This window comes from Crocodylus siamensis, chromosome 1 (assembly GCF_052110815.1).
Source record: "Crocodylus siamensis isolate JL-2025a chromosome 1, ASM5211081v1, whole genome shotgun sequence".
NCBI classification, from domain to species: domain Eukaryota; kingdom Metazoa; phylum Chordata; order Crocodylia; family Crocodylidae; genus Crocodylus; species Crocodylus siamensis.
The window spans coordinates 307,735,572-307,761,224 of record NC_143395.1 but is presented as its reverse complement, the minus strand read 5'-3'; the positions used below and the strand labels follow the sequence as shown (position 1 = coordinate 307,761,224).

Sequence of the window (25,653 nt, the reverse complement as noted above, 5' to 3'; positions counted from 1 at the left end):
TATATTCTGTCTTATCTTCTACAGTTTTGGTGCATCTCATCTTATTTAGCATATTCCTTCAAATATGACAGACTTTTAAAAATGAAATATTTCTTCTAAAATGGCCTCCATCTTACCTTTGAGTAAAACATAAATAAAAGTTCTTATATGCATACATATTTTCTATATATAAATAAAGCTTTATTTATATTTTATTATTTTTTTCTTAAATTAAAATTAAGTGAAATCAGATACTTCTTAAATTCAAGAGATCTGTGATTTGAAGGACTACAATAAGAATCCCCATTTGATTTTTTTAAACTTAGTTAAAATTTATCTTTATACTGATCAGTGGAGCAGGGCCAAGGAGGCTGTGGGTGGGAGAGAGACACTTCAAGTTTGACTCACTAATATGGGTTTAATGCAACTTTGACATTTGATCAGCAGTTCACTTTTAAAGGCCATCCCAAAAATACCTGAGGAAAGAAAAAACAAATCTACTACAAAAAGAAAGTTATCTTAAGAGACAATTTTAGAAAAATTAAGAATCTGAAAATGCCTGCACAAAAGAGAAAATTTAAAGGCTGAACAGGTTATTTAGAACAGCCAACAAATGAATTATTCCTGGTCTTCCATAAAAACCTAGTCAGAATGGGCACAATTCTTTATGCACCGTTTGTTATTGCTTAGACATTTCACAAATGTTATGATTTTTTTCTTAAAATCTTAATTGGATATGTTCTTGCCTATTACCCCATGCTTCACACAAAATAGACCAGAGGCCTTAGAGGTAAGGTGACTACCTGTCCCTACTTGGGCGGGACAGCCCCAGCATGAGAACCTCAAGTCCAGGTCCTGGGCTGCATGACTCTGAGACAGCATTTGTCCTGGATTCACAGCATCGTGCAGGGATCCATGGGAAATGGTGGATTTCCCCTTTCAGGCTGGCAGTGTCCCCAGCAGGGCATGGCGGGGGGGCAGCTCCCCACTGTTGCACACAACCCCAGGGGAGCATGGGGGGCATATGTCCCCCTAGATTTGTGTGTGGGGTGAGAGCAAATGTGAGCTGCCAACTGTGGGCTTGCGGCTCCCTGCTTTGCTGCCCTCCCCCTGGAGGCCCCGCGCTGCCATGGTGATGTGCCCCCTGCCCACCCAGAAGCCGTGGAAGCAGTGTGGAATTGTGCCCCATGCTGCTCCCAGGGGGAGGGCAGCAGGGCAGGGAGCCACAAGCTCGCAGTGTGCAGCTCACATCTGCCTCTGCTCCACTCTGGTCATGCCACTAACAGAGGTGGGTGGTAGGTACTGAGGCTGTGCAAAATTTTGACTCATTTTGAGTCAAAACAGCAAAATTGAAACGAAACAAAGGGCTTCAAAACAGCCTCAAAACGAAACGAGGCTAGTTGAAACATTTTGAAAGTCGAAACATTTCAACCATAGTGTTGGCGGATCGAACCAACCATCAAAACAGCTTGACTGTTTCAACGAAGCAAAATGAAAGCAGTTTCAAAGCAAAATGAAATTTGATATGAAACGCTGTTCTGTCAAAACCTCAAAACTCAAGGTGAAACAGAACGGTGCTGTTTCACACATCCCTAATAGGTACACGTGTCCCATCTTTATATTTTAAAAAGGTGGTCACCCTACTTAGAGGGAATGTAGATTCATATTAATCATGATTTTCTGTGGATAAAGAAGCATTAGTATTGCTTATGTAACATGTAGTTTATAGATCCAGCTTGCGAAGTTTTAGAGGTACAAGGTAACTAAAACAAAGACTAATTCTGTTAGTTTAATTTTCCTGATTTTGGAATCTGTTAAGTCCAGGTCATGGTCAGGCACAAACAGAGATTGTGTCCAAATCTTTACTAAATTACCAAGACTATATGTCATATGAAGCATGCTAAATTTCCTCAAAAAAGCAAATTGGATGTGTGCTTCTATTTTTTCTTGGCCTTCCATTAATTTATTTCAAAATCCTTATCTGGAAGGGAAAGAAGAACGGTCTGTAAAGGCACTCAAAAATCTTCCTCTCACATAGAAATTGTAGGAGGAGGTGGGGGTGGGGAACACAACTGAAGAAAAAGGCTTAAGTTAACAAAGAACTGAAAAAAATAAAATGTTGATGTTGAACAATTTAATATAATTTTTGCACGCCTTGTGATACCACCATAGACAGCAACCCTGCTTTCTAAAGCTGTCTCATTTCCTGGTATACTAAATATTCTTGGGGATATGGCTTTCTCCCATTCTCCTGATATGATTGATCCAGCGCAACCTCCTCTTCTTGACAGTGGTTTCTGAGTGTGTCAGTTTTGCATGTTCCAATACCTCTGTGTTTGGTATTCTGTCTTCCCACTTTATTTTCAGGATCTTACACAGACATGTCATATGGAAGCTGTTTAGTCTCTTGATGTGCCAGGCATATGTATCACTGATGACATTTCTGAACCATAAAGCACAAGTCTCATAGATTCTCATTTTCACCTTAGCTGATAGTTTACTGTTATTCCATACACGTTTCTGTAATAGCCCAAAATTCTTAGCTGCTTTTCTGATTCTGTTAGTCAATTCAGTTTGAAGGTCAAGATTACTGCTGATCGTAGCAGTCAAGTAGCAAAATCTGTCAATGACACCAAGAGATTTATCCTCCAGAGTGATGTTAGATATTGGTTGTTCCACTCCTTGGTACATGATCACAGTCTTCTTGAGGTTAATTGCCATCCCAAAGCTCTTGCATGTCTCATAAAACCTGTCCAAGAGAATTTGCAGGGGAGATTCCATTTGGGAAACCAAGGCCACATCATCTGAAAACAGGAAGTCTCTGAGTACCATTTTTTTCACCTTGGTTTTCACTCAAACTTTCTGAAGTTGAACAAAAGCCTCCATCTAGTCTGGTTCAAAGATACATGCCATCATAGCTGTCCTTGAATGCTTGAAGAAGCAGGAATGAAAAGCAGATGTTAAAAAGCCAGGGGGATAATACACACTCCTGTTTCATCCTATTGTTGTTGCTTTGCTTTTATACACTACAGTTGCCTTCATACCTTGATGTAATGAGCTAATGATGTTCAATAGTTTTGAGGGACAATCCAATTTCTTCAGAACAGTAAAAACTCTCTGTCTGTTGACTGTATGAAAGGCCTTCATCAGATTGATGAAGGCTATGTACAGTGGTATTCGTTTTTCTCTACACTTCTCTTGCAGTTGCTTGATCAAGAATATCATATCAATGGTAGAGCATCTTGAGCAAAAACCACATTGACTTTCAGAATATATTCTTTCACCTACATGTCATACAGCAACATATCACAAAACACTGTACAGACAAAATAAAAAAGCAAATTAAAATTCAGGGCCGCTTTATAGTTTTACAATCTATCATCAACCTCAAAATGTTTACATCTGTGGGACAGTTTTTGCTGATCTGCTGATTAAATATTCTAAATCTGTGTTATCACCAGTGATTGAGCCATATCACTGATGATACTATGATGTCTGCAGTATTTGGGTCCCAGCATTCTTTGATCTCAGCTAGTATTGTTTTAGGCTCTTAGTATTACTTCAAAGCACTAGTTCTGCTATAGTACGGTTAAATATTACCGTCCACTTAATGCTTAACAAGTCAAATTGCTCTGAAATCCACACGCTTACCCACAGTATCCTAAAATCTTCTGTCTTGTATAGATATGCAGGACAGTTAGTGCTCCATAATTGGGTTTGTTTTTCAGCAGGCAGTTCCTAGGTGTATGTGTGTCTGCATGCATGAGAGAGAAAGACTACCTGGGGTGAAAACTATGAATTTAATCCTCCCCAAACTGGCCCTGATACTCAAGATTTATCCCAGCTACTGCTTGTTCCTCACTGCCCTTTGGAGAAACAATATTGAAAAAGTTATTAGTGGAGTCTTGGTAACTCCAGGACAGCATGAGCTAAACTGATGTGCCTGAAAGTAAGAAATATGCATGTTCAACAAAACTAGGTCTCTGCTGAACCAGAGATTTGTGGGCAGTCCAGTATTACAGTAAAGCTGTGGTTCACAAAGGCATGTCATCATCATTGAACCTGAACTATAGCTAGGCATCAGAAGTTTGAGCCTTACTCTCAGAAGCTTTCAGAAAAATGCATGCTTTGCTTATTAATAGCTCTGCATTTGGATTGTACAGTGGTTTCCTTTGGATCTTTTTTCTCTGAGACTATAATTTCAGGCTTTGGGTTGATATTTTAAAATCCTCTAAATTCCAAATTCAGATACGAATTTAACTTTAAGTAGATTGTCAATGATTTTACCATTAATTAAGGGGGATGTGAAAGACTCTAGTGATCTAAATGTGTAATATGATTCTTAGATTTCACCCACCCCTTGAACCATGGAACTGAGTCTGATCGAAGAAAAGCAAGTTATGTTCATGAACTATTCAGAATATTTTCTGATTCTTATGATTTTTGTGACAGAGCAAAGAAATAATGGAAGTCAGAGCAGTGAGAAGGAAAACCATGTGGAACAGTGCAAAACATCTGGGCATTGGGAAAGTGCAGGGTAGAAGCTGTGCTTATTTCCAACTTTTACCCATTCCAACTGTTCATAAGAGGTGAGCACACTCATAATCCTGATTAAAGGGAGAAACACGTTATTGAAAACGCAGATTCATGACCAGACTAGAGCTTTGATGAAGAACAGTTTCCAAAAGTATAGCTTTCCTACAATCCCTCACCATATAAGGCCTCGTTTGCTCTTTGACAGCTCCGAAAGTGCTCCCAGATCATAATGGGAGAAAGTTGAACATCTTCATCTATCTTGATGGGAAGGGAAAGTGAACTATCTGTGCACACTCATTCCTCCTCTACAAATAACCACCATTCCTACCCACTCCTCCTAAGCTGAGGGAGGGAACTCCAAGGCTTGCCTTCCCTCTATTATACCCTGAGGAAGTTAGAACTCACCTCCTTCTCCTTTGCTAGGACTCCAAAAGCTTTCTGCCCTGCTCTGTCTTCACGGGAGGGGGCCAAAACATCAGGAAAGTCTGTGGAAGAAATGGAGATCTTTGCAGTTGGCACTTCAACTCTGCTGGGAAGAGCAGTCAGCCAGGTCTGAACGCTCACGTAGGTTCTTAGACAGAGTGCAGCACCTCCACCTAACCCAGGAGGTGCATAGCCCCACCAGGGGAGACGCCTTGTTGGACCTTGTGCTGGCCACGGGTGATGACCTGGTGAGGGGGCTGCAGGTGCTCGACCACCTGGGCGACAGCGATCATCGCCTGCTGGAATTCACCATCCAGCACAAGGTGGCAAAGGCATGCAGTAAGGCAGCGGCCCTAGATTTTAGAAGGGCAAACTTCAACGACCTAAGGAGGATAGTTGGAGAAGCGCTGAGGTCCCGGAGGGGAGGGGAGCCAGGTGTCCAGGGAGAGTGGTCGCTCCTTAAGGAGACGATCCTCCAAGCCCAAAGGAAGGTAATCTCAACGAGGATCAAAGGGAGCAGAAGAGCACACAAGCCTCCGTGGCTCACTAAAAGCATCCGGGAATGTCTCCTTGCTAAAAAGGAGGCTTACACCCAATGGAAAGAAGGGGTCACCACGAGGGAGGACTATTCCATAGGTGCTCGGGAATGTAGGGGGGTAGTTAGGAAGGCCAAGGCAGAGATGGAGCTGGGACTAGCTTCCCAGATTAAGGACAATAAGAAGTCCTTTTTTAAATACATAGGGGGTAAAAAGAAGGTCCCGGGTAATGTGGGGCCCTTGCAGGACGCACTGGGAAATTTGGTCATCACACCGGACGGCAAAGCTAACATGTTTAACGATTTCTTTGCCTCCGTCTCCCTAAGTAGGGACCAGAACAGCCACCTCCCTGCTGGGCCCCCCTCGGGCCCCGGGGGAGGCACACCTGGGCCATGGGTTAGCGAGGATTTAGTTATGGAGCTTCTGGAGGGGTTGGACGTATTCAAGTCAGCCGGTCCGGATGATCTCCACCCTAGAGTTCTAAAGGAACTGGCCGAGGTCATTGCAAGTCCCCTGGCACAGCTTTACGAGCACTCGTGGTGCTCTGGTGAGGTACCGGAGGACTGGAAAAGGGCCAATGTGGTTCCCATCTTCAAAAAAGGCAGGAGGGAGGACCTGGGAAACTATAGGCCGGTTAGTCTTACCTCGATCCTAGGTAAGCTATTTGAGAAAATTATGCTGGCACACATCCAGGAGGGGCCAGCAGAGGACTGCATGCTTAGGGGCAACCAACACGGGTTCATCAGTGGCAGGTCCTGTCAGACCAACCTGGTGGCCTGTTACGATCAGATCATCAGATCATTAGATGTAGGGGTAGCAGTGGATATAGTCTTCCTGGACTTTTGACACTGTCTCTCACCCCATTCTCATTAAGAAACTGGGGGGCTGTGGTGTAGACACCCACACAGTCAAATGGGTCGCCAACTGGCTGGAGGGCCACACCCAGAGGGTGGTAGTGGATGGGTCCTTCTCAACCTGGAAGGACGTGGGCAGTGGTGTTCCGCAGGGCTCGGTCCTCGGGCCCGCACTGTTCAACATCTTTATCAGTGATTTGGATGAGGGGGTAAAAAGCACCCTGTTCAAATTTGCTGATGACACTAAGATGTGGGGGGACGTGGGCACACTGGAAGGATGCAACAGGCTACAATCAGACCTAGATAGGTTACAAGGGTGGGCGGATGAGAATAGGATGGGTTTCAACACAGACAAGTGCAAGGTGATACACCTCGGGAGGAACAACCGGCACCATACCTATAGGTTAGGGAACTCCCCTCTTGTCAGCACGGAGGTGGAAAAGGACCCTGGGGTCATCATTGACTCCAAGATGAACATGGGCCGGCAGTATGGGGAGGCAGTTAGGAAGGCCAACCGCACCTTGGCATGCATCCACAGATGCATCTCGAGCAGGGCCAAAGAGGTGATCCTCCCCCTCTATGCGGCACTGGTCAGGCCGCAGCTGGAGTACTGTGTCCCGTTCTGGGCGCCGTGCTTCAAGAAAGATGTTGACAGCATGGAGAGGGTCCAGAGGAGGGCCACTCGCATGATCAGGGGTCAGCTGGGCAGGCCCTATGAGGACAGGCTACGGGACCTGAACCTGTTCAGCCTCCAAAAGAGAAGGCTGAGGGGGGATCTAGTGGCCTGTTATAAACTAGTCAGGGGGGATCAGCAGGCACTGGGGGAGTCCCTGTTCCCCCGAACACCGCCAGGAGTGACCAGGAATAACGGTCACAAGCTGGCAGAGGGTAGGTTTAGGTTAGATATCAGGACGCGCTACTTCACAGTCAGGGCGGCTAAGGTCTGGAACCAACTTCCAAGAGAAGTGGTGCAGGCTCCTACCCTGGGGGTTTTTAAGAGGAGGCTGGATGAACACCTTGCTGGGGTCATTTGACCCCAGTATTCTTTCCTGCCATAGCAGGGGGTCAGACTAGATGATCTGCTCAGGTCCCTTCCGACCCTAGAAACTATGAAACTACCTCAAACTTCCACATTCTTCTCCGTCTAAAGAAATGCCCCAGAAGCGCTAAAACTCAAATGAGGAGGTGAGTACAGGTATGTTGGGTGCATAATACAGGCAATAAAGTTCAGACACCGTGGTGACAAAGAGGAATGGGCATGTTTGGTATGGGGCACAGTACACAGCACCATGAGAGCTGAGTACATGAGTGTGTGGAGCATAGACCAAATGTAGTTTTGTGACTGTGGTGTGGAGCTGAGAATGAGCATTCCCAGTATGTGGCCTAGGCATATATATTCTGAAAATGGAGCTGGGTGACTATTTCAAAACTTAATTCCATTCTGATTTTGGGAGAGTAAAAAGTAAATTCTCTGCAAAGGGGAATGGAGCTCAAGGGGATGTGCATGGCAGGCTAGGGAGTCTAAACCAGGCTTTTGGGGCCCTGTTAGTCAGCCAGGCAGGATATTTCTGGCAAATAGACAATTTAGCAAATTTTGATGATGGTAATATTTTTCCAACCAGTGGAAGGTGAAATCATATTCAGAGAATGCTGTCTGAAATAAATGCATCTCTCAGAGCTATTATTTCAGGCTGTATTGATCTCTACAGAATTTTCTTTCATCTGAGAAAATATCACTAAGATGAACCCCTTCACAACTCACTAAGCCTTCTGTGCTGCAGACAGATGTGTAGCGCTCCTTGCCTCTGGACTAGACTTAGTTTTGGGGCAGAGACTCTACATCTCCAGCTCTCCTACCACCAGCAGGTCTCAGACTCCTCACAGCTCAGCCCCGGTCCCAGATTCTTTCCAAGCTTTGCTTGTGGTATGTAGTGGCAAGGAGAAGAGTGGACCCAGTACAATAAGTGTTTGTGTAGGTTCATTACAGGTAAACATCAGAACAATGAGCATGGTGAAGAGAATACTGGAGAAGTGTCGGAGCAGTACTGGGAATAGGGTTAGGTGACACAGAAGTTAGTGAGTATGTGGAGGTTAGGAGCAGCATAGAGAGCAATGCCATAGAAAGGGGTCAAAGGTGCTCAATAGGCAGCGCTGGGGGCTTGCACTAACATTCTTCTTCCTTTCATAAAAAGGTTACCATTTTAGTCTCTGCACTGTGCCAACACCTCCTCCTCTGCTCATCAACCTCTCCCTGTTCCAACATCCACCACTGCATGAAATGGTAGTCTGAAAATGGAGAACTGGGCCTTGCTGGACAGGACTAGAAACAAGAGATGAGGTGATACAGAGTGTTGCCAAAGAGTCAAAAGAGGTAGAGTTAGAGTCCTGGTCTGTTATATACAGGGATATAGAAAAAAGATTTTTGTAGAAGAATAGGGTAAGTAAATGTCTTTAAGCCTTATTCTATGGAATTACAGTTGCCTAGTGGTGCCTGCTACCCTCCAGAATATTGAGCTCACCTCTATTCGAACCTCCAAAAACCACAAAATAAAGAGGAAAGGTAATACAAACTTAAACCTCTAAAAACAGAGGTAAAGCATATGTCACACCCACTGTTTAACCTTAACCTGTCCTCTCTTTGAATGACACTCCAAACTTCAGTGACACACATATTAACAACATTGTTCTAACAGATGCTTTGGAATACTCTGGGAACATAGCACATGAGTATTGACAGAAAATGTCCAACACTTCCTCTTTGCTAAGGCAAAACTTACATTTGGGTCAGTCATAACAACAGGAGTTACATACATCTGGCCAACATTCAAACATTGAGCCTACTCCATATGAACCACCCCGGACTTGCTAAATATTACCATATGTTCACACTTGCAGTAAGGATTCCTACTGAGATACTGCCTGCCTTGTCCCTACCAATCCTCAGGACATCGTCATTGCCAAATGGCTGACAATCTACAGGGCAAGAAGACCTCTGTGCACTAATGCTGGTGCAACCTATAGAAATCAGTGTCAAAAGGAAACAGTTTATTCTCCAAAGTGCAGATGTGCCTCTCTCATCACATCACCATTATAGGTATGCTAACCTGCTCCAACTAATCTCCCCGCCATACAATAAAATTATTCCTCACACTATAAAGGTAGTTGGGGTGTATGCCAATAAGTTACGTAAAGGGCTGTCCTGCTGGAAGCTCACAGGCTGAATCTGGCCTGTGAGGGATTAATTCATCGCCCCCAGGGTCCCAGTCTGGGCGTGGCTCCCCACATTACTCTCCTGCTACTGTCACCTCCAAGGTCCCCCTCACTCACTGAGTTTCCACTTCCTGCTCCTGCCCCCACCCCTGAGGGTGGAGCGGCACAGCACATTAGAGGCACAGTGAGGCAGTTTCACACCGTGGGTACCATACAACACCCAGGGCAACCATGTAACACCAGCTGTTACAATGGTGAGCACAGTAGCGCTATCAGCCATTGCTGCAATTGCAGTCATTTTTGTGCCAGCCCCTCCGCTCCAAAGGTGGCACCCTGCGTTGCTGTCCCAGTTGTGCCCCCGTAGTTGTGTTACTGCAGCACAGGGTCTAGGAGCCCATGAGCAACCTCTCAGAAGTTGGACAGCCCTCAGTTATGTCATTCACATCTGTAGAACATTACCCAAATAATGGCATGTTCTTTTAGAACTTCCTCGTATTCTATTTCTTGTGACACTCGCACAAGGTATATGGACAAAATTGGTTGTATTTGTTAATGATCTCCAGGCAACAAATTAGCAGTTTATGCTGATTCTTTTATTATATGTGATACCTTTGACCATAAAATATTAACACATTACTGGTTTCTTGTAGATTTGGAAAGATTTGCATTTATGTGATTCTGTTTCATTTGTTCTGAGATAGTTGAGAAGGCCGTTCTTCATCTACCCAAGGGCTCTCTCATGAAGTAGCATGATGGCTTGCTCTATTACCCTTCTGTTCAACACCTAATGGGGCTTTTGGGAGGATTTTTGGGATGATCTAATGCACAGTGCCATCAGCAGGTAGACGACATCTACCTCTATACTCCATTTCACCCAACACATACTGTTGAGCAAACTACTCAAGCTTTGTCTATACGAGAAAGCTGATTCATCATATATGTGATACAGTATAATGAGGGAGCAAATGTTCTCTCTTTTTCTGCGGGGGGGGTGCTGAGTAAGGAGTTCCTCTTATGACTAATGTGTGTGTGTGTACATAGGTTCTTTAATACACATAATAAATACATACATGGTTTGTGATACTAGAAAGCTTTAGATTGAAAGTTCTTTTGGCAAAGGTTATCTGTCTTCCTCACATCACTGGACAGACAAAATGTTAGCATTTAAGAAACACTATTATCAAACCCATCTGGCTGTATAAATTTATGAATCAGGCCCACAGAAATTACAAAATTGGCTTAAAAATGAAGTTTGAAAATAATAAATCTGGGATTCTTTTTATTTGCCATTTTTTCCTGTGCCTTTGAGGGGGGGCATCCTGTTTTCTGGCTTAATTCTGCAACCCCAAAAGGCTAGAAACATCTTTTTTTAATGAAAGTTTAGAGTCTTGGAGAACGAGGTAACTTCAGAGTCCGGGGCCTCGAGAAAGGACATTTTCAGGTAAACCCAGACAGACTTCCTAATCCAGAGACTGGTGATAAAATCACCCAAATTGGCAACCCTGTTTTATTAAGTACAGGGGAAAGTCAATATTCTTGCAGTCAGTTTACACTAGAGGAGGGACATATGGCCCTCCAAGGAAGCTTTAACAAGAGCTTTATCCTGCAGATCTACTACAACAACACCTTCTCCTCCAGTCCCCTCCCACACACACACTTCCTTTGCCATCATTCACACAGACATGGTTGGATGCAGTACCACGGGGAAAAAAAGTTTGCCGCTTCTTACTATCTCCAGCTCCTAACAGGAGAAATCAAAGCCTTGTATCCTTGTGTATCTCCATTTCAGGAGAAATTCCTCCAGAAACCAGGCAAGGTCACCCTCCACTTCCAGCAATCGATGCTTCAGTGGCAGCAAGGCTCATAATCTGCCAGTGAAAGGCACACAAGCAGGAGGGGGGAAAGTGTGTGTAGGGGGGAGATAAATGACTTGCTGCTGGAGAAACTGCCAGCAAGCTAAACAGCACGAGCGAGTGGGGGAGCAGGGAAAAGAGAAAGGAAAGGAGGAGGAGGAGGAGGAGGAGGAGGAGGGAGGGGGGGAAGGGGTGGGGTTGCGCCTCTCCTACTAATGATACCGTTGTCTTGACAACTGTGCATATCAATTAAAACGCCTTTTAAATGAAAGACTCTCCCCCATGCAAGCGGGAAGAAGGGAGGGAATAAACCTATGTGTTTGCTTCCTTCCTTCGCGTTATTTTAAAGGCTGGAGTTAAAGTAACAAAGCCTCAGCTCTTCCGAGAGATACCTCCCCCACCCCCTGCCATCATGATCTCAGCTCGCAAGGCGCAGCGGCGGATCAAAGCCGTGCCGGGGCTGCGGAGGGAAGAGCTGTCCGGCCCTGCAACTAGTCCCCCCGCGGGGCGGGGAGGGGGAGGGCGGCAAAGGGGTGTGAGGGAAGAAAGCGCCAGCGCGGGGAGAGGAGGATGTTGCTATGCGTGTTGCCCCTACCAGGTTTGGTGTGATTTTGCTCTCTCTCTTTCTCTCTCGTGGGTTCTCACTCCCTTGTGGAACTGCATGGATCAAGAGATGATGGGTACGTGTGTGTGTGTGTGTGTGAATGGCTGATTCTGCGGCTTGATAAAGAGCCTCTCCTTCTCTAAGAATGGAGCAGCGCTGTGCATTATTTTAATCTCAGCCTCTGGAGATGCTGCGTGTTCTGCGGGCTTTGCCATGGCTTAGTATGCCCATCCTCCCACCCCCAACAATGGTGCCGAGTGTGCGCGCGCGCGCGTGTGTGTCCACCTCATGCCCTCTGCCGGGTGGAGGGTGTGCTGCCCACCCCCTCGAGATACCTGGGCGCGGGGAGCATGGCGCTGCGCCCTCCAGGCACTTCGCCGTCCCGGGGTCGGGGACGTTTTTGAGGGGAGCTGCGGGGAAGAGGCATGATCATGGGTCTTACTCTCTTGGGGCCGGGGCAAATTGTGCATGACAGTATCTGGGCCCCCGGGGAGAGGCGGGGAGCTGAGCTAGCCTGTGTCAGCGAGATGCTAGTTATAGTTAGCAGTGGGGAGAGGGGGATGCACATCTCACTGCAGGAACAAGATCCCCTCCTCCCCGGTTGTAGTGTGAGTTAGAGGTGACCTGCAAAGGGAAACTAACTGGCTGCGCGTCTCGTCCCTTAGTTGTGCTCCGCGAAGGCCTGAAGTGTCCGTGTGTGTGTGTGCAGCGGAAGTAATGGAGTCACACAGTACATCGCACACCTCCTCTGTGTGTGTGTGTGTGTGTGTGTAGATCTAGTGTTCGGCTAAGACCATAAGGTGCGTATGTACCCTGCCTTTCTGACTTCAGACCAACACGGCTAAGTGATGTCTCTCTGTGCAGTATATGAAGTGTGTAGAAACACAATGTGTGCGTGCACGCGCACAGTATATACACAATAGATCCAAAGTCAGGTCTTCAACCCCCTCTGCCCCCAGAACTAAAGAACTAGGCAGCTCAGGGCAGGTGGATGCGTATGTGTGCGTGCACAAACACACACGCACACGCCGTATATACACAATATATGCAACGTGCGGTCTCCATCCCTCGCTAAGAACTAAAGAGCTAGGCGACTCAGGACGGTGTGTGTGTACACACCGCACATACACAGTATATGCAACGTCAGATCTGCAGCCCTCGCTAAGAACTAAAGAACTAAGCAGCTCAGCGCTGTGTGTGTGTACACACACCGTGTATACACAGTATATGCAACGCGAGGTCTCCCGCCACGAACTCAAGAAGCAGGCTGCTGGGCTGAGGGCAGGGCGGCAGGCTGAGGTTGTTGCTGAGCCGAGCACGGAGCTGGCGGATACTGCGGGCTCTTTGGTTTTGCGCTTGACTTTGACACGGCTGCACCTCAGCAGGCTGCGCGCGCCCTCCCTCGCCGTGGGCCCAGGGACAGCCCGGAGCCCCGCGGGTGCCATACAGCCCCGGAAGGAGAGGAAATAAGGACATGAACAGAAATGGGTTTTTTTCTCCTCCGATCACCTTGAAGGAGCGGGCAGGGGGCCTGCAGCGTGCCCCCAGCACACAGCACTCCGCCCTCCACCTAGGCGTTGCTTCCTCTCCCTCCCTGTGCCCCCAGCCCGGCGCCCCGGGCATGTCCCTCCGAGTAACCCCTTCCTCCCCTTCGTCCTCTGCACCCGAATGTGCTCTGAAACTGGGAACACCAGGCAGGGTTTTCCCGCCCACTTCTCCCCACCATTCTGCAGTCATCGCGGGGAGTGCACATTCCCGGAACCCGAGGGCAACCGAGGGGGGGCTGCTGGGAAATGTAGTCCCGGCAGGTGCCATTTTATCCTCCCCGCCCCTCCGTAGTGCGTATGCGTAGTACACCCCCTCCCCGCAACGCGTCGCGGTATCCCAGGCATAATTGTCATTGCTTTCCCCCACTTCTGGGCGCCGATTGGCTTCGAGCGCCCAGGGGCGGAATATCTGCCGCGCCGCGCTTCACGATTGGCTGGTGCGAGTGTCATTGCAGCGCCGGGAGGAAAGATGCGGCTCCCTGTGTTGGGAGGTGGAGTTTGGCTTCGCCGCTCCGTTAAAGGGGAGCCCCCAGTGCAAGCCGGGCGGCGCATGAGTCACACGCACAAGTGAACACGCACAAACACACACCCTTGTGCCACGCACCGCCCTTAGCCCCTCCCGACCCAAAACTTTCCCCCTCAGCCCAGCGTGAGCAGGGAGGGGTAATAAAGCTGTAAGGGGGGGAAGGAAGCGAGAAAGAGTGAGTGTGTGTGAGTGTGTATGCGCGTCCACCCGCCCCTGTCGCGGGGAGGGGTGCGCATGCGCGGTGCGTGGCGGGGCTGAATGTTTCCCAAGTGTTTGAAACTGGTATTTGGGTTTTCCACGTTGGATCAAGTGCGGCGCACGGAGCGGGGAGCAGCGGCCGCACCGAGGAGGAGGAGAAGGACGGGGAGGAGGAGGAGGAGGAGCAGGAGCAGGCGCCGGCAAACAGAGAGGTTCGCTTTTGCTGCTGCTGCCTCACACTTTGCAGACCAGATTTGGTTTCCAGATTGTTTCGGAGGAGCTGGTGTGAGCAGCGCGCACACACACACACCTCCCTCCGATTGTTCCTACCCCCGTCCTCCGTGAGGTCCCCGCCACGACAGCCATTCAATCAGCTGCTGCTGCTGGCTGGAGCGGGGTGACTCGCAGAGGGTGTGTGTGTGTCTCTCTCCCTCTGTGTTTTCACCGGAGAGGAGTCCGATGTAGCTGCTCCCGGTGCTCTGGAAGAGGTGGGGGGAGCTGCAAGGGAGCGATCCGGGCACCGAGCAGCCCTTGCAAGCCTGGGCTGGGCGGCAGGCAGGAGACGACCCCCGCTGCTGCTGCTGCTGCGCCCGTGGGGGGGGGCTCGGATCCCTCTGTTGCCTGCCTCGTTTTCTCCACTCGCCGGATGAAAATGTTGAGTCCCGCTAACGGAGACCAGCTGCAGCTCGTGAACTATGTGGAGGATTATCTGGACTCCATCGAGTCCCTGCCCTTCGATCTGCAGAGAAACGTCTCCCTGATGAGGGAGATTGACGCCAAATATCAAGGTAAAGTGCTTGCTTTTCTGTGTGTTTGGGGGTGGGGGTAAGGAGGTTTGTCTTTTATCCTTCCGTTCCCTGAAAGCTGCCCCCCCCCTTGCACATCTCAAGGATGGTAGTTTTATTTCGGGGGAGGAGGGACGAGAGCTGCTCGGCGGAGGGGGGCTGATCCGCAGCGCCAGCTCTTGTCATGGGGCGGAACAAAAGGTCTCCGATCCTCTTTCGAAGCAAGCCCTCTCGCTTTTCTTTTTTTCCCCCCTTGTTTCTTCTTGCCGGGGGGGGGGTGGGAGCTGGTCGAGGCGGCGGCGGCGCCCGGGGCAGGGGAGGGGGCACAAAGGAGGGCTCTTCCTGGGCGCCCCAGGTTTTGCTGGGGACGGAGGAAAAGTGCTGGGTGGAAGAAGAGACGGGGGGAAGATTACGGCGCAACATTTAGGAATGTACAGTATTCATGATGGCTGTAGTAGGGGAGAGAGGCTGCGAGCGAGGGAGGGAGGGAGGGGGAGGGACTAGGGGTGCGCTTTGAGTAGGGGAGGGGGAGGTGTCCGCTGCCGCTTCTTCAATGGGTTTCGCTTCAGCCTGTGGAGCAGGAGCAGCCCCTCAGTGTGTGTGGTGTTGTGTTGCGGGGGGAATTGCTACGTGCCCCCTCCCCGCTGCCCCCTTGCCCAGCGGCGGGGCTGGAAGGAGCTTGGTTACTTGCTGGAAGCCGAAGGGGGTTGATTCGGCGCCGGCGGCAGAGGTGACTCCGGGGAGCGGGGAAGGAGCTCGGTGCAACAGCCCCTCGCTTTTTAGGGACAGTGAGGGGGGCTCGCAGCTGAGCGGCCCCCACCCCGCTCCCTGGATGCCTCTGGGGACTAGCGCAAACTTCCCCGCGCGGGAGTGCAGCGGATGGAAAGGCCAAGGTGGAAAGGGGAGTAAAATTTGGAAAAAAAAATAAAAAAAAAGTGGGGGAAGGCCTCCCGCGTCCACACGCAGCATAATCCACCAGCTACCACTGACGCCTCAGCGCTTTGCCGGAGCATTTGCTGTTGTCGCTTCTTTTATATGCACGGCTCATTAGCATATGGTGTCTCCGCCTCTCGCTATTGGGTGGAATCTTTCCTATTAAATGGCTCTCCCCCCCCCACCCCCTTCTCCGCCCACTGATTGGCCTCCCGGCGGGACAGTTCTACCTCCTGGCCCCGCCTCCTTGTGACGTTTCGAGGGAACTTTTGGACGGGTGGGGGGAGGATTGATTTGAATATCTAGTCGCCCTTCCTCCCGATACTGATTGGTGGCGGGGGCCCAGCTGGGCGGTTCAGACGCGGGCGCGCGCTTTGTGATTGACGCGCGGGTGCTTAGATGCGGGGTCTGAGGAGGTAAGTGCCGCTTCTTATTCGGGTTCTGATTGGCGAGTTGAGACGATGAAGGCGGGCTCAACGAGTTTCTTTTTTCTCTCCTGATTGGTTCGTTGTTTCGGAGAAAGCGTGCTTCTCTTGGAGTTTCTGACTCCGATTGGCTCGCTGGGGAACAGGGGCGGGAACCTTTCCGTGCTCCTTTTTTTCTGATAGACGCGTTCCGCCCCAACGCTGCTCGCTCCTGATTGGCTTGGAGGCGGGGCTATGCTTCAGTTTGTTTGCAGCTAGTCTGTTAGGCAAAAACGCAGGAAGCTTCGCCGCTTCCTGTCCGAGAACAATGGCGTGGCGTCACATCCGGGGCGTTCCCTGCGCGTTGGTAACTGCTCGGTTGCTAGGATGGAGGAGGGGGCGGAGTCTTCTGACGTCAAGGGGCGGATCTCCGAGTCCACGGCTCCTCCCCCACTCCGCTGCGCAGCCTTGAGTACAGCCCAACGACTCTTCAGCGGTCATTGGTGCCTGCGGCAGCTGGAGTCCGGTGGTGTCCCAGTCTCTCCTCACGGGGTCAGGGGCGCATCTTTTCACCTCGCACGCGGGCTGCCTCCAGGGCCTTTTAATTTATCCCCCCCTCTTTCCCTCCCTCCCCTCCCAAAAGAGAGGTTTAGGTTAGGTCGGGGCAGGCAAAGTCTAGCCTCAGCAGTCCCTGCTGGCGTTGCACCACCAGGTCTTCACCGGGGCCCCAGCAGCGGGGCCTTGAAGCACAGGGCCAGCGTTTCCATGGAGACCGGCCCAAGCGGCTCTGGCAGGGCCGTGAGCTGCTCTGGGGTTGGGCTGGGATCTTGCCGTGCTGACAGTGCAGGGCAGAGCTGGGACAGAGCTGTGATCCATTGTCTGCCTGCCCCAGGGGCAGCAGATTGCAGCTCTGGCCTACACTGTCACCATCACAAGGCCCTGGCCTTGGAGCAGCTGGGTGCCCAGCTGTCACCCTGCCAGCACTGGTTAGGCCCTGGGCCCATCTCTCCTAGGGTCCCCGGAGATCTGCTGAAGCAATGAGAGAAGGGGCTGCTGGGAAACTGAGTCCAGCTGCCAGCCAGATCTGCCATTTTGCCCACCGCTGGGTTAGACAGGAAAACTTTTCTCACTAGGAGGGTAGTAAACCTGAACAGGTTACCCAGAGGGCTTGTGGACTCTCCATCCTTGGAGGTTTTTAAGACCCAGCTAGACAACGCTTTGTCTGGGATGATCTAGCTGGGGATGGTCCTGCCTCTACCAGTGGGTTGGATTCTAGTGTTTCTCAACCTGTGGTACGTGTATCCCTAGGGGTACGTGAGACACAGGCAGCAGGTACACAGGTGCTGCATTTTGGTCTTTGCCTGCTCGGGCTGGAAGTACCGGCTGCTGCCCCTCCTGCCATGTCTGGTGCCAGGGCTTTCACTTCAATGTGCCGGGGGATAAGTAGGGAGGCCCTGAGCTGGCTGCCTTGCCCCGGTGGAAAAAGTGGGATTTGGCTCACGGTGATGAAACCGGAAGCGCCATGGTGAGGAGTCCAAGTCTGAAATGTTCCAATTTCGCTTTTACTGTGTTGATTGGCAGGGAGTACGCAAGGTACCAAAGGCTGAGAACCACTGGATTAGATGACCTCTTGAGGTCCCATCCAATACACATCTGAGTCTAAGAGATGCCAAAGTAAGTTCCTCCCAACCATACCCCCAGTTTATTGGGATATTATTGATCAGCGACATAACCAAGAGCAGCTAAATACAGAGAACACAGGGACATACTCATTCCCAGGTGGAGAGGTCTCAGGGCCCTCAGAGTTGTGACTGAGGCAAAAGTTTCAGGCTCCCACCACTCTGCCTTTATGTGAGGGAGCTTTATACAGTTCAGGTTCACACTTCTCTATACCCATTCCTCCCTCTAAGATAAGGAGCTGTTGGCCAATTGAATAGGGAGTAGGGAAACTGAGTCATGGTTCCTGACCATTGTTCTCTCCTTATTAGCACTGGGTGTGATCGCTATGCATCCCAACTCCCTTGAAATCGCTTCTCTGCATGCTAAGGACAAATGTCTTACATTTGAAAGCTTGTCTAATTACCCCAACTGCATAGTTGGTCCAATAAAAGACATCACTCAGGGAAAATCTTGTCTCTGTGTTAAGCCTTGTGATTCAGCCTGAATTGCTTCTGGGCTCAGAGTATGTGGGGAGAGAAATGGGGTGAGCAAAAAAGGGATGAGGGATGTTTAGGACTCCCCAGCACACACAGGTGACCAAGCCTGTTCCTGTTCCCTTCAATAGCGACATTTTAATCTAAAAATAGTCTAAGAGGGATGTTGTGGCTGTGACGTCCCAGAAATGACATGAGTGGCCAGGATTGCTTAGAGTGAGACTGACTACGTAGTTGCAATAGAATTAGCCAAGCTTTCAAATGCGAGTTGTTTCTTTCTCAGGTCACAAGATGTTTTAGCCCACAGTCATTTTGATCTACCTTGGGACATGGTTAGTTGACACATGGGTTAAAACATCAGGGGGTGCTGATGATATGGCTGAGGTTGGATATGCTCCAGCAGTAGCAATGGTGGAAAATAGCTGTGCTGGCCTTAACTGGGGGAGCTCATGCAGACCGTCTCTGGCAAGATAGAAGGCATAGGTAAATGTATCATAGGCTATATGATGTATGCTTTTTCCACCAGAGTAGGGCTTCTCCCTTTTTTGGACTCAAGGAGCTCCATAACTTCTGAATTGAGAGGCACCCAATTTCCAAAACTCACTTGTATATTACAGTGCTTACCTCCTTGCAGAGGGTCTGGGCCCTGGGGGTGCAGGGTCCACCAGATACAAACTAGCCTGTGCTTGTCTGCTTATCCTCACACCTCACTGGTCAGATTTCTCCACACCCTTTGAAGACACCTTGGTTGAGAATCACTGTGCTAGGAACACTCAAGTGGATACTGTTCTTCATTGGACTTGTTAGAGAAGTTAAGGACCCCTTTAGAAAGCTACTCCTGCAATTGTTGGAGTAGCTCTTTGTTGTTATGTTCTCTGAAAAAAACAAAATGAAGCAAGCAAAGATTGACACCCTGCAGGAATCAAACCAGCAGCCTCTTATAACTAACATGGGGTTTTTGCAGAATTTTTGGTTCTGTATCCATGAGCGGAAGGGATGGAGGGCGGCGGGGTGGAAATGATCTATTTCCAAGTTTATCAGCCTACTTCAGGCAGGCCAGGTATCTGTATTGCACCAAAGCCTAGTAGGTAGCTGTAGAGGTGTTTGACTGTTTTGAGAGACATTGGAATGGCTAGCCTTTCCTTTGGGATCTATACAGTACTTCAGCTAGGAGAGGTTAACATTAGCTGTTCTACAGAGAACAGATAGGTTGTGCTGCAGAGCTCCCTTGTATAAGGAATTGGAACTCAGCACTGCTTTCAGTTGCAGTTGTGATGTTGAGCAAGGAAGTGTTTGCTTACCAGCCATTTCAGTGCTATGTTCTGTATCCACTCCACAACTTCACCTATAAGAACACCCAGTTAGTGCTGAGAAACCTTTTTTATCTGGGTATCTAAACAGCAGCAAACTTTGCTTGGCATTCTGCAGTCTTCTGAGCAATTTGATTAGCAACACAGGAGAAGTGCTTAGCACCTTGCAGAATTAAGACCAGCGTGACTAAATTAAATGCTTTTCTCTCAATATGATAAATTATTAAGCAGCTCCTGGAAAATGGCATTTTTTCCATATGCTTCCACATCTGTCATGCAGTTTGGCAATATGCTGGGAGTAATAAATTTAACTATTTTAGGTAAGTCATTACATTTTAGTAGCCTATATTTAAGCATATTGGCTCTAAGTAAAGCAAACTGTTTCTCCGAGAAAAATTATCTTTATATCACATTCATGTGGGCTAACCTAAGAGTGACAGTAATCAAGTGCCCCCAAATCGTATCCTACAACTTCTTTCAGTCATTAAGAATAATTGATGATGGACATTTAAATCACTTTGGAGCGTTTGTCATCAGTAGAATGAAAGGTACTTTGTTTTATAAGAATATGCAAGCTGGCATGTCATAACACACTTGGGGAGGGGAGGCAAGTAGCACTTCAGCACCTGCTCGCTGGCTGCTTTGAACCCTGGCAGGGAGCCTCTATTGCAGCTGTACTAACTAAAGCAAAACTTAGTTTGTCTACGTCAGAGTTCTACGATGTGTTTATAAATATGATCTGGAAAAGATACATTTTTGTCCTAGACATAAAGCCTAAGTCACACGATCTTCAGTGTTATTTAGTATCAGTTACTGCTAGAATGTCTTTTGTCCAAAAATGAATCTGATTTGGGAAATAGGTATTCACACTTGTGAAATTCAAAGACAAAACCTTTGAGATCTAATTTGAATTTAGATAGGATCCTAACTTTTACTGGAGTAAAACTGTTAGTTTTATGCTTCAGCAAGTGTTATGTTCTTTCTAAAGCTTCATTTTTTGATTATCAATCTAACCTCTTCTCTGCTTATTTCAAGGTGAACGGACAGAGAAACAGCTTAGAATCTGAGGTGGTTTAAAGTCCATATTCTAGATATCTCCTTTAGGGTTGAGTATATTTATAAAGAGGAAACAGAAAAGAGTTTTAGCAGATACTACATCTCACTTCTGTTGAAGGGAGCTGGATCAAGCTAGTGGTGCTTTAGAACCACATACTTGACCATTTAAAGTGTCTTCCTCTTCAGACTGCTCTCAAACACTCCATTGACTAAAACCTTACAGTCTTACAATAGTGTCACTTAAATTATCTGCATTTGATTGACAAACGTATATGATATATGCATTTGATTGATGCACGTAAAAAACTCTGACTTACGCTATATATTATAATGTCCTAATGTTATTTTAATGTTTACTTGGTTCTTCTGGGTAAATGCATACAGAAAGTATATCGATGTATTTACTCAAGATAATGCAACTAATTTCAAAGAATGTGTGTGGGAGGGGAAAAAAACAAACCCAAAAGGGGCTCACCTTTATCCTGCAACCAGGGCTCTAGTCCTTTTTAGTCCCACAACTGGAGGAACAAGAGATTGGAACAGTTTTATTAGCCCTATCAATCAAAGATTTTTGTTGCCCAGGAGCCAGCCCATGGCATTCTGATTTCTGCATCAGGTATAAAGTATGGGTATCATCATTAACTCACTCAATATCTGTTTTCTGCAGTGATTTGTGCTCCGTCTGCCTCTCTCAACCATTTCTCACTAATTTCTAGTGAGCAAAAATTATGTACTTCTGTCATCTTTAATTTGGAGGAAGTTTCTTTGTGGGCATTTTTTTTTCTCAAAGAATGTTAATACTTGGAAGATGGTCTGAAAACTAACCAGTGTCTTACTTCCATTTCTGAATTTGGAACTAATTTTGGAGTTGCTGCTGATGGAAATTAGTTTAAAATATGTATTTATCTACAAGGAAACACAGTCTCAAGACCCAGGACACGCATTTGTTAGTCTTCTATAACTTCCTGTTGTTTGCAGCAAGCTGTTTCATAGACATCACTTGCCACTAGATACATGTACAAGCACTCAGAGTTCAGCAGTCAAAAATGAAATAAGTTTTCCATATCCAAACCAGTTGCATTTGCATTCTGTTCTAGAGAGACCTGCTGAAGCAAAAATAATCTGCTAGAGATATGAGCTGTTTGTTGTCAGATTGCAGCTTTGGAGAGTCCACCTTTGATCATCTTTGCACTTTACAAGAAGGTGTTGCTGCATTAGCAAGGACTGAATATGGGAAGGTTTTGTTCAGACTTTCTGCCTGTGCGTACTATTGATAGTCTTTATTTTTCTTTTGCAGAAATCTTAAAGGAGCTGGATGATTATTATGAAAAGTTCAAACGAGAGACAGATGCAGTGCAGAAGAGAAGACTGTTGCATTGCATACAGAGAGCATTGATCAGGAGTCAGGAGCTGGGAGATGAAAAAATCCAAATTGTCAGCCAGATGGTGGAGCTCGTTGAGAATAGGACCAGACAAGTGGATGGTCACGTGGAACTATTTGAGACTTGTCAAGAGACTAACGACACTACTGGGAACAGTGGCAAAGCCAGTCAGGATAAGTCAAAGAGTGAAACAGTCGCTCAGGCAGAAAAGCCCAACAACAAGAGGTCAAGGCGGCAGAGGAATAATGAAAATCGAGAAAATGCTTCTAATAATCACGATCACGATGACATCACCTCAGGAACTCCAAAAGAGAAGAAAGCAAAAACATCCAAGAAAAAGAAGCGCTCCAAGGCAAAAGCAGAGAGAGAGGCTTCCCCAGCAGATCTTCCTATTGATCCCAATGAGCCAACATACTGCTTGTGTAATCAAGTCTCCTATGGAGAAATGATAGGATGTGATAATGATGAGTGTCCAATTGAGTGGTTTCATTTCTCATGTGTGGGACTCAATCATAAACCAAAGGGTAAATGGTACTGCCCCAAATGTAGAGGAGAAAACGAGAAAACTATGGACAAGGCACTAGAGAAATCAAAAAAAGAAAGGGCCTACAACAGGTAGTTTGGAGACTTTTAATAGCAAAGAAAACTAAAACCACCAAACCAGTGTATTTATTGTCGGTGTCACCTTTGTGGAGGTGCAAAGATTGTAAAATGTATATTTTTAAAGGAGGTTAGAAACTGAACCATTCCTGTTATAGGGACGGCAATAAGTCCGATTTTGTTTTTCATTTGGTACAGCTGTAAACAAGAAAGTGGTCTGTGGACCAACATTTAACAATAAACAAAGTAATAAAAGTTTAAGTGTAGTGTTCAGCTGGGTCTTAAGAAAAAAGAATATTTTTTTGTGCGTGCTTGTAGCACTGTACCCATTAAAATTTCAATCACAATATTTCTTGAACATCCATTTCATTTTTCTTTATAAGGGAATGTTATTTACCTTTTGAGCAAATTGTCAAATAGTATTGCCATCCGGCTGTATTTGAATAAAGCTACAGTACCTTGCAAATTAAATTTCTTTCATTGACAACCAGTACAAGAACTAACAGAACAAAGGTAAAAAATCCAGTTCCTGCTACAAAGTGTGTCAGTATAACAGTTTAATAACAAATGTTGAAATAGGGTTAGAAGATTATTTTTTAAAAAAAGTAAATGGTTGCCTTTTACATGACAAATATTTTATATACTGGCCAGGTACCACAAGGGCCATTTTAAATGATTCAGTACATTTTATATTTAACCAGGAAGTGGTTTAATAATGAAACTTAACATAAAACAAGCTTTATACTGTCACAAATAATAATGTAGCAATCTTTAATTTGTATAAGTTGTATAAATGTACATTTTTAAGTGGAGTTGCACTTACTGTATTATAATTGGAAATGCAGCCAAATGCCATTGGTTAACAGATGTGCATTTCCTTCTGTATGTATGAAAACTGTACAGCTGTGATATTAAGAAATAAATGAAAAAAACTTAGACAGCTTGCTCCTCTGGCAATTCTGTTTAACATGAATACCTAGAAATTACAAAAACTAAGGTCTTTAACTTCAACAACCCTAGCAAGCTTCTGTCCAGAAGCCTGAAGCAGAATTATAATTCCAATAATGAATGTGTGGAGAGCGTGTGACTAGCAAGTAAAGAAGTTTATCAAAATAGCATTTAACCTGCCATCCAGCTCCACTCTCTTGTTGCTTGAAGTTGCTCTAAGAGCTTGCCGTATTCCTAAAAATTGATAGAATTGAACTGGCCTCCTTTGCCAGTTTTCATATTTCTAATTATAGATCCAAATAATTTCATTTATTTCTGATAACATTTATTATCAGAAGTAGATGCTTATTGATTTACTATATTTTTCAAGTGGCATTAAAATTACCCAGGTTAAGCATTTATCCCACTCCTTGGGTGCTCAGATAAAAGTATGTTTAGCTATAATAAAAATGTCACTTTAGGTTAGGCACCCAAATCCCATTTCACTTAATTTTTTAGTGCCATAAAGTCCAGGGGATGAAATTCTGGCAGAACTGCTTTGTGCCTCACTTCCTCTTTGTGGAAAAATCCCAAGCGGGGTTTAACAACTACTAGCCAGTAGAGGGGTCAGAAACAGGACTAGTGTTGCAGAGGAGCAGTGGGAGGGATGTCCAGACTAGCAGACGAAGGAGTTGGGGGCGGGGGCAGAAGGTTTGGAACACCAAGGTGGGATTTGGTGATTCATACTGCCAATATGTTGTGTGCAGATACACTTCCAATTAAGGCTTCATTCCTCTCCCAAATTGCAGTTCTGCCTCAAACAACAAAATCATGCCACTAAATAGTACCGATTCCTCCAACATCTTCTGACTTGCCTGGTCCCTCTGCAGGAAGCGGAGTGGGATAGGATACTGTGAAACAGGTATGATGTTTGGTGAATGAGAGCATGTAAAGGAAAGCCATATGCACCGTGTCACATACTGCAAATGGCCACTGTCAAGTGCATGCATCTACACATGAAATTAAAGCAAAGCAATAAATTCCAGAACTCTTTGAGCTGGAGCAAACTGCTTCCAGGCACAGCATCTACATGTCTGCCCAGGACGGTAGCAATTGAAGCGAGGGCAGAGGAGGCCTGGGCTTGCAGTCAGCCTGGGGTGTCAGCCCTGAGCTCTGGATGGCGGCGTCAGGCAATGGAGTGTTTGGCTGGGGTACAAGGGTGCTGAATCTGTGGAACCATGTGGCTAGATGGCAGGCAAGAGTCTGGCTGGCCCCCACCTGGTCACCACCTACATGTGTGTTTCAGTGCAGTTAATTACTCTGCCATACTGTCTGTTAGGGACAGTACTATTTTAAGGTAGAGCTAATTAGCTTACTGTGCCCCAATACTGGCGCACATGGTGATGCTTTGCTGTGGAGCTAATTAGTCTACTCAGCAATAAATCACGTGTGTAGATGCACCCAGTGGTGACTAAGCCATCTTTAACTATTGCTAAATAGACATGAGAGAGGGCATGAGTTTGGATGTACACATGCACATGCTCAGATCCTTCTGCCTTTTCCACCTACATGACACAATAAGCAAAGTACCATTCACACATTTTGTCTGAAGCAAACAGAATGTCCATTTTGTCCCTTTCCTCTGCTGGTGAGGATCTGGACTGAGGGGAATCCACAACAGCAAGCTTATAATGAATCTTATTTTAGATATGCTTTCTTATTACCTTTTTTCCTTCACATGTGTGACTTTTTTTTTTTTGCAGTTCATTCCAGCTTCTGTCCCCACTGCTATCTCCACCCTTGCAGAATAATTCAGCTCCAGCATAATCTTCTCTGC

The 25,653-nt window shown here is 46.9% G+C and overlaps 1 protein-coding gene and 1 long non-coding RNA gene across 3 annotated transcripts; one reads left to right on the top strand and one right to left on the bottom strand.

Moving 5' to 3' along the window:
- Positions 1–1,666: 1,666 nt before the first annotated feature.
- Positions 1,667–12,121, bottom strand: LOC149874751 (uncharacterized). Its single transcript, XR_016438502.1, has 3 exons — positions 11,987–12,121; positions 4,921–5,000; positions 1,667–3,295 (listed from the first exon to the last, which is right to left on the bottom strand). It is a non-coding gene; the product is annotated as an uncharacterized LOC149874751 (long non-coding RNA).
- Positions 11,944–23,827, top strand: ING1 (inhibitor of growth family member 1). 2 transcript variants are annotated; one of them, XM_090022196.1, is made up of 2 exons: positions 11,944–11,989; positions 22,205–23,827. In XM_090022196.1, the coding sequence occupies exons 1-2, from the start codon at positions 11,962–11,964 to the stop codon at positions 22,906–22,908; spliced, it is 732 nt and encodes a 243-aa protein (XP_089878322.1). In that variant the 5' UTR covers positions 11,944–11,961; the 3' UTR covers positions 22,909–23,827. The 2 variants fall into 2 exon arrangements, with proteins under 2 accessions (XP_089878322.1, XP_089878313.1); XM_090022187.1 differs by lacking the exon at positions 11,944–11,989 and adding an exon at positions 14,371–15,054.
- The last annotated feature ends 1,826 nt before the right edge of the window (positions 23,828–25,653 follow it).

Excerpts from the sequence above, each read along its gene's own strand:
- ING1 (XM_090022187.1), top strand. The coding sequence starts at position 14,913 with ATGAAAATGTTGAGTCCCGCTAACGGAGACCAGCTGCAGCTCGTGAAC. Across the intron at positions 15,055-22,204 it reads GATTGACGCCAAATATCAAG|AAATCTTAAAGGAGCTGGAT; the intron begins GTAAAGTGCTTG and ends TTTCTTTTGCAG.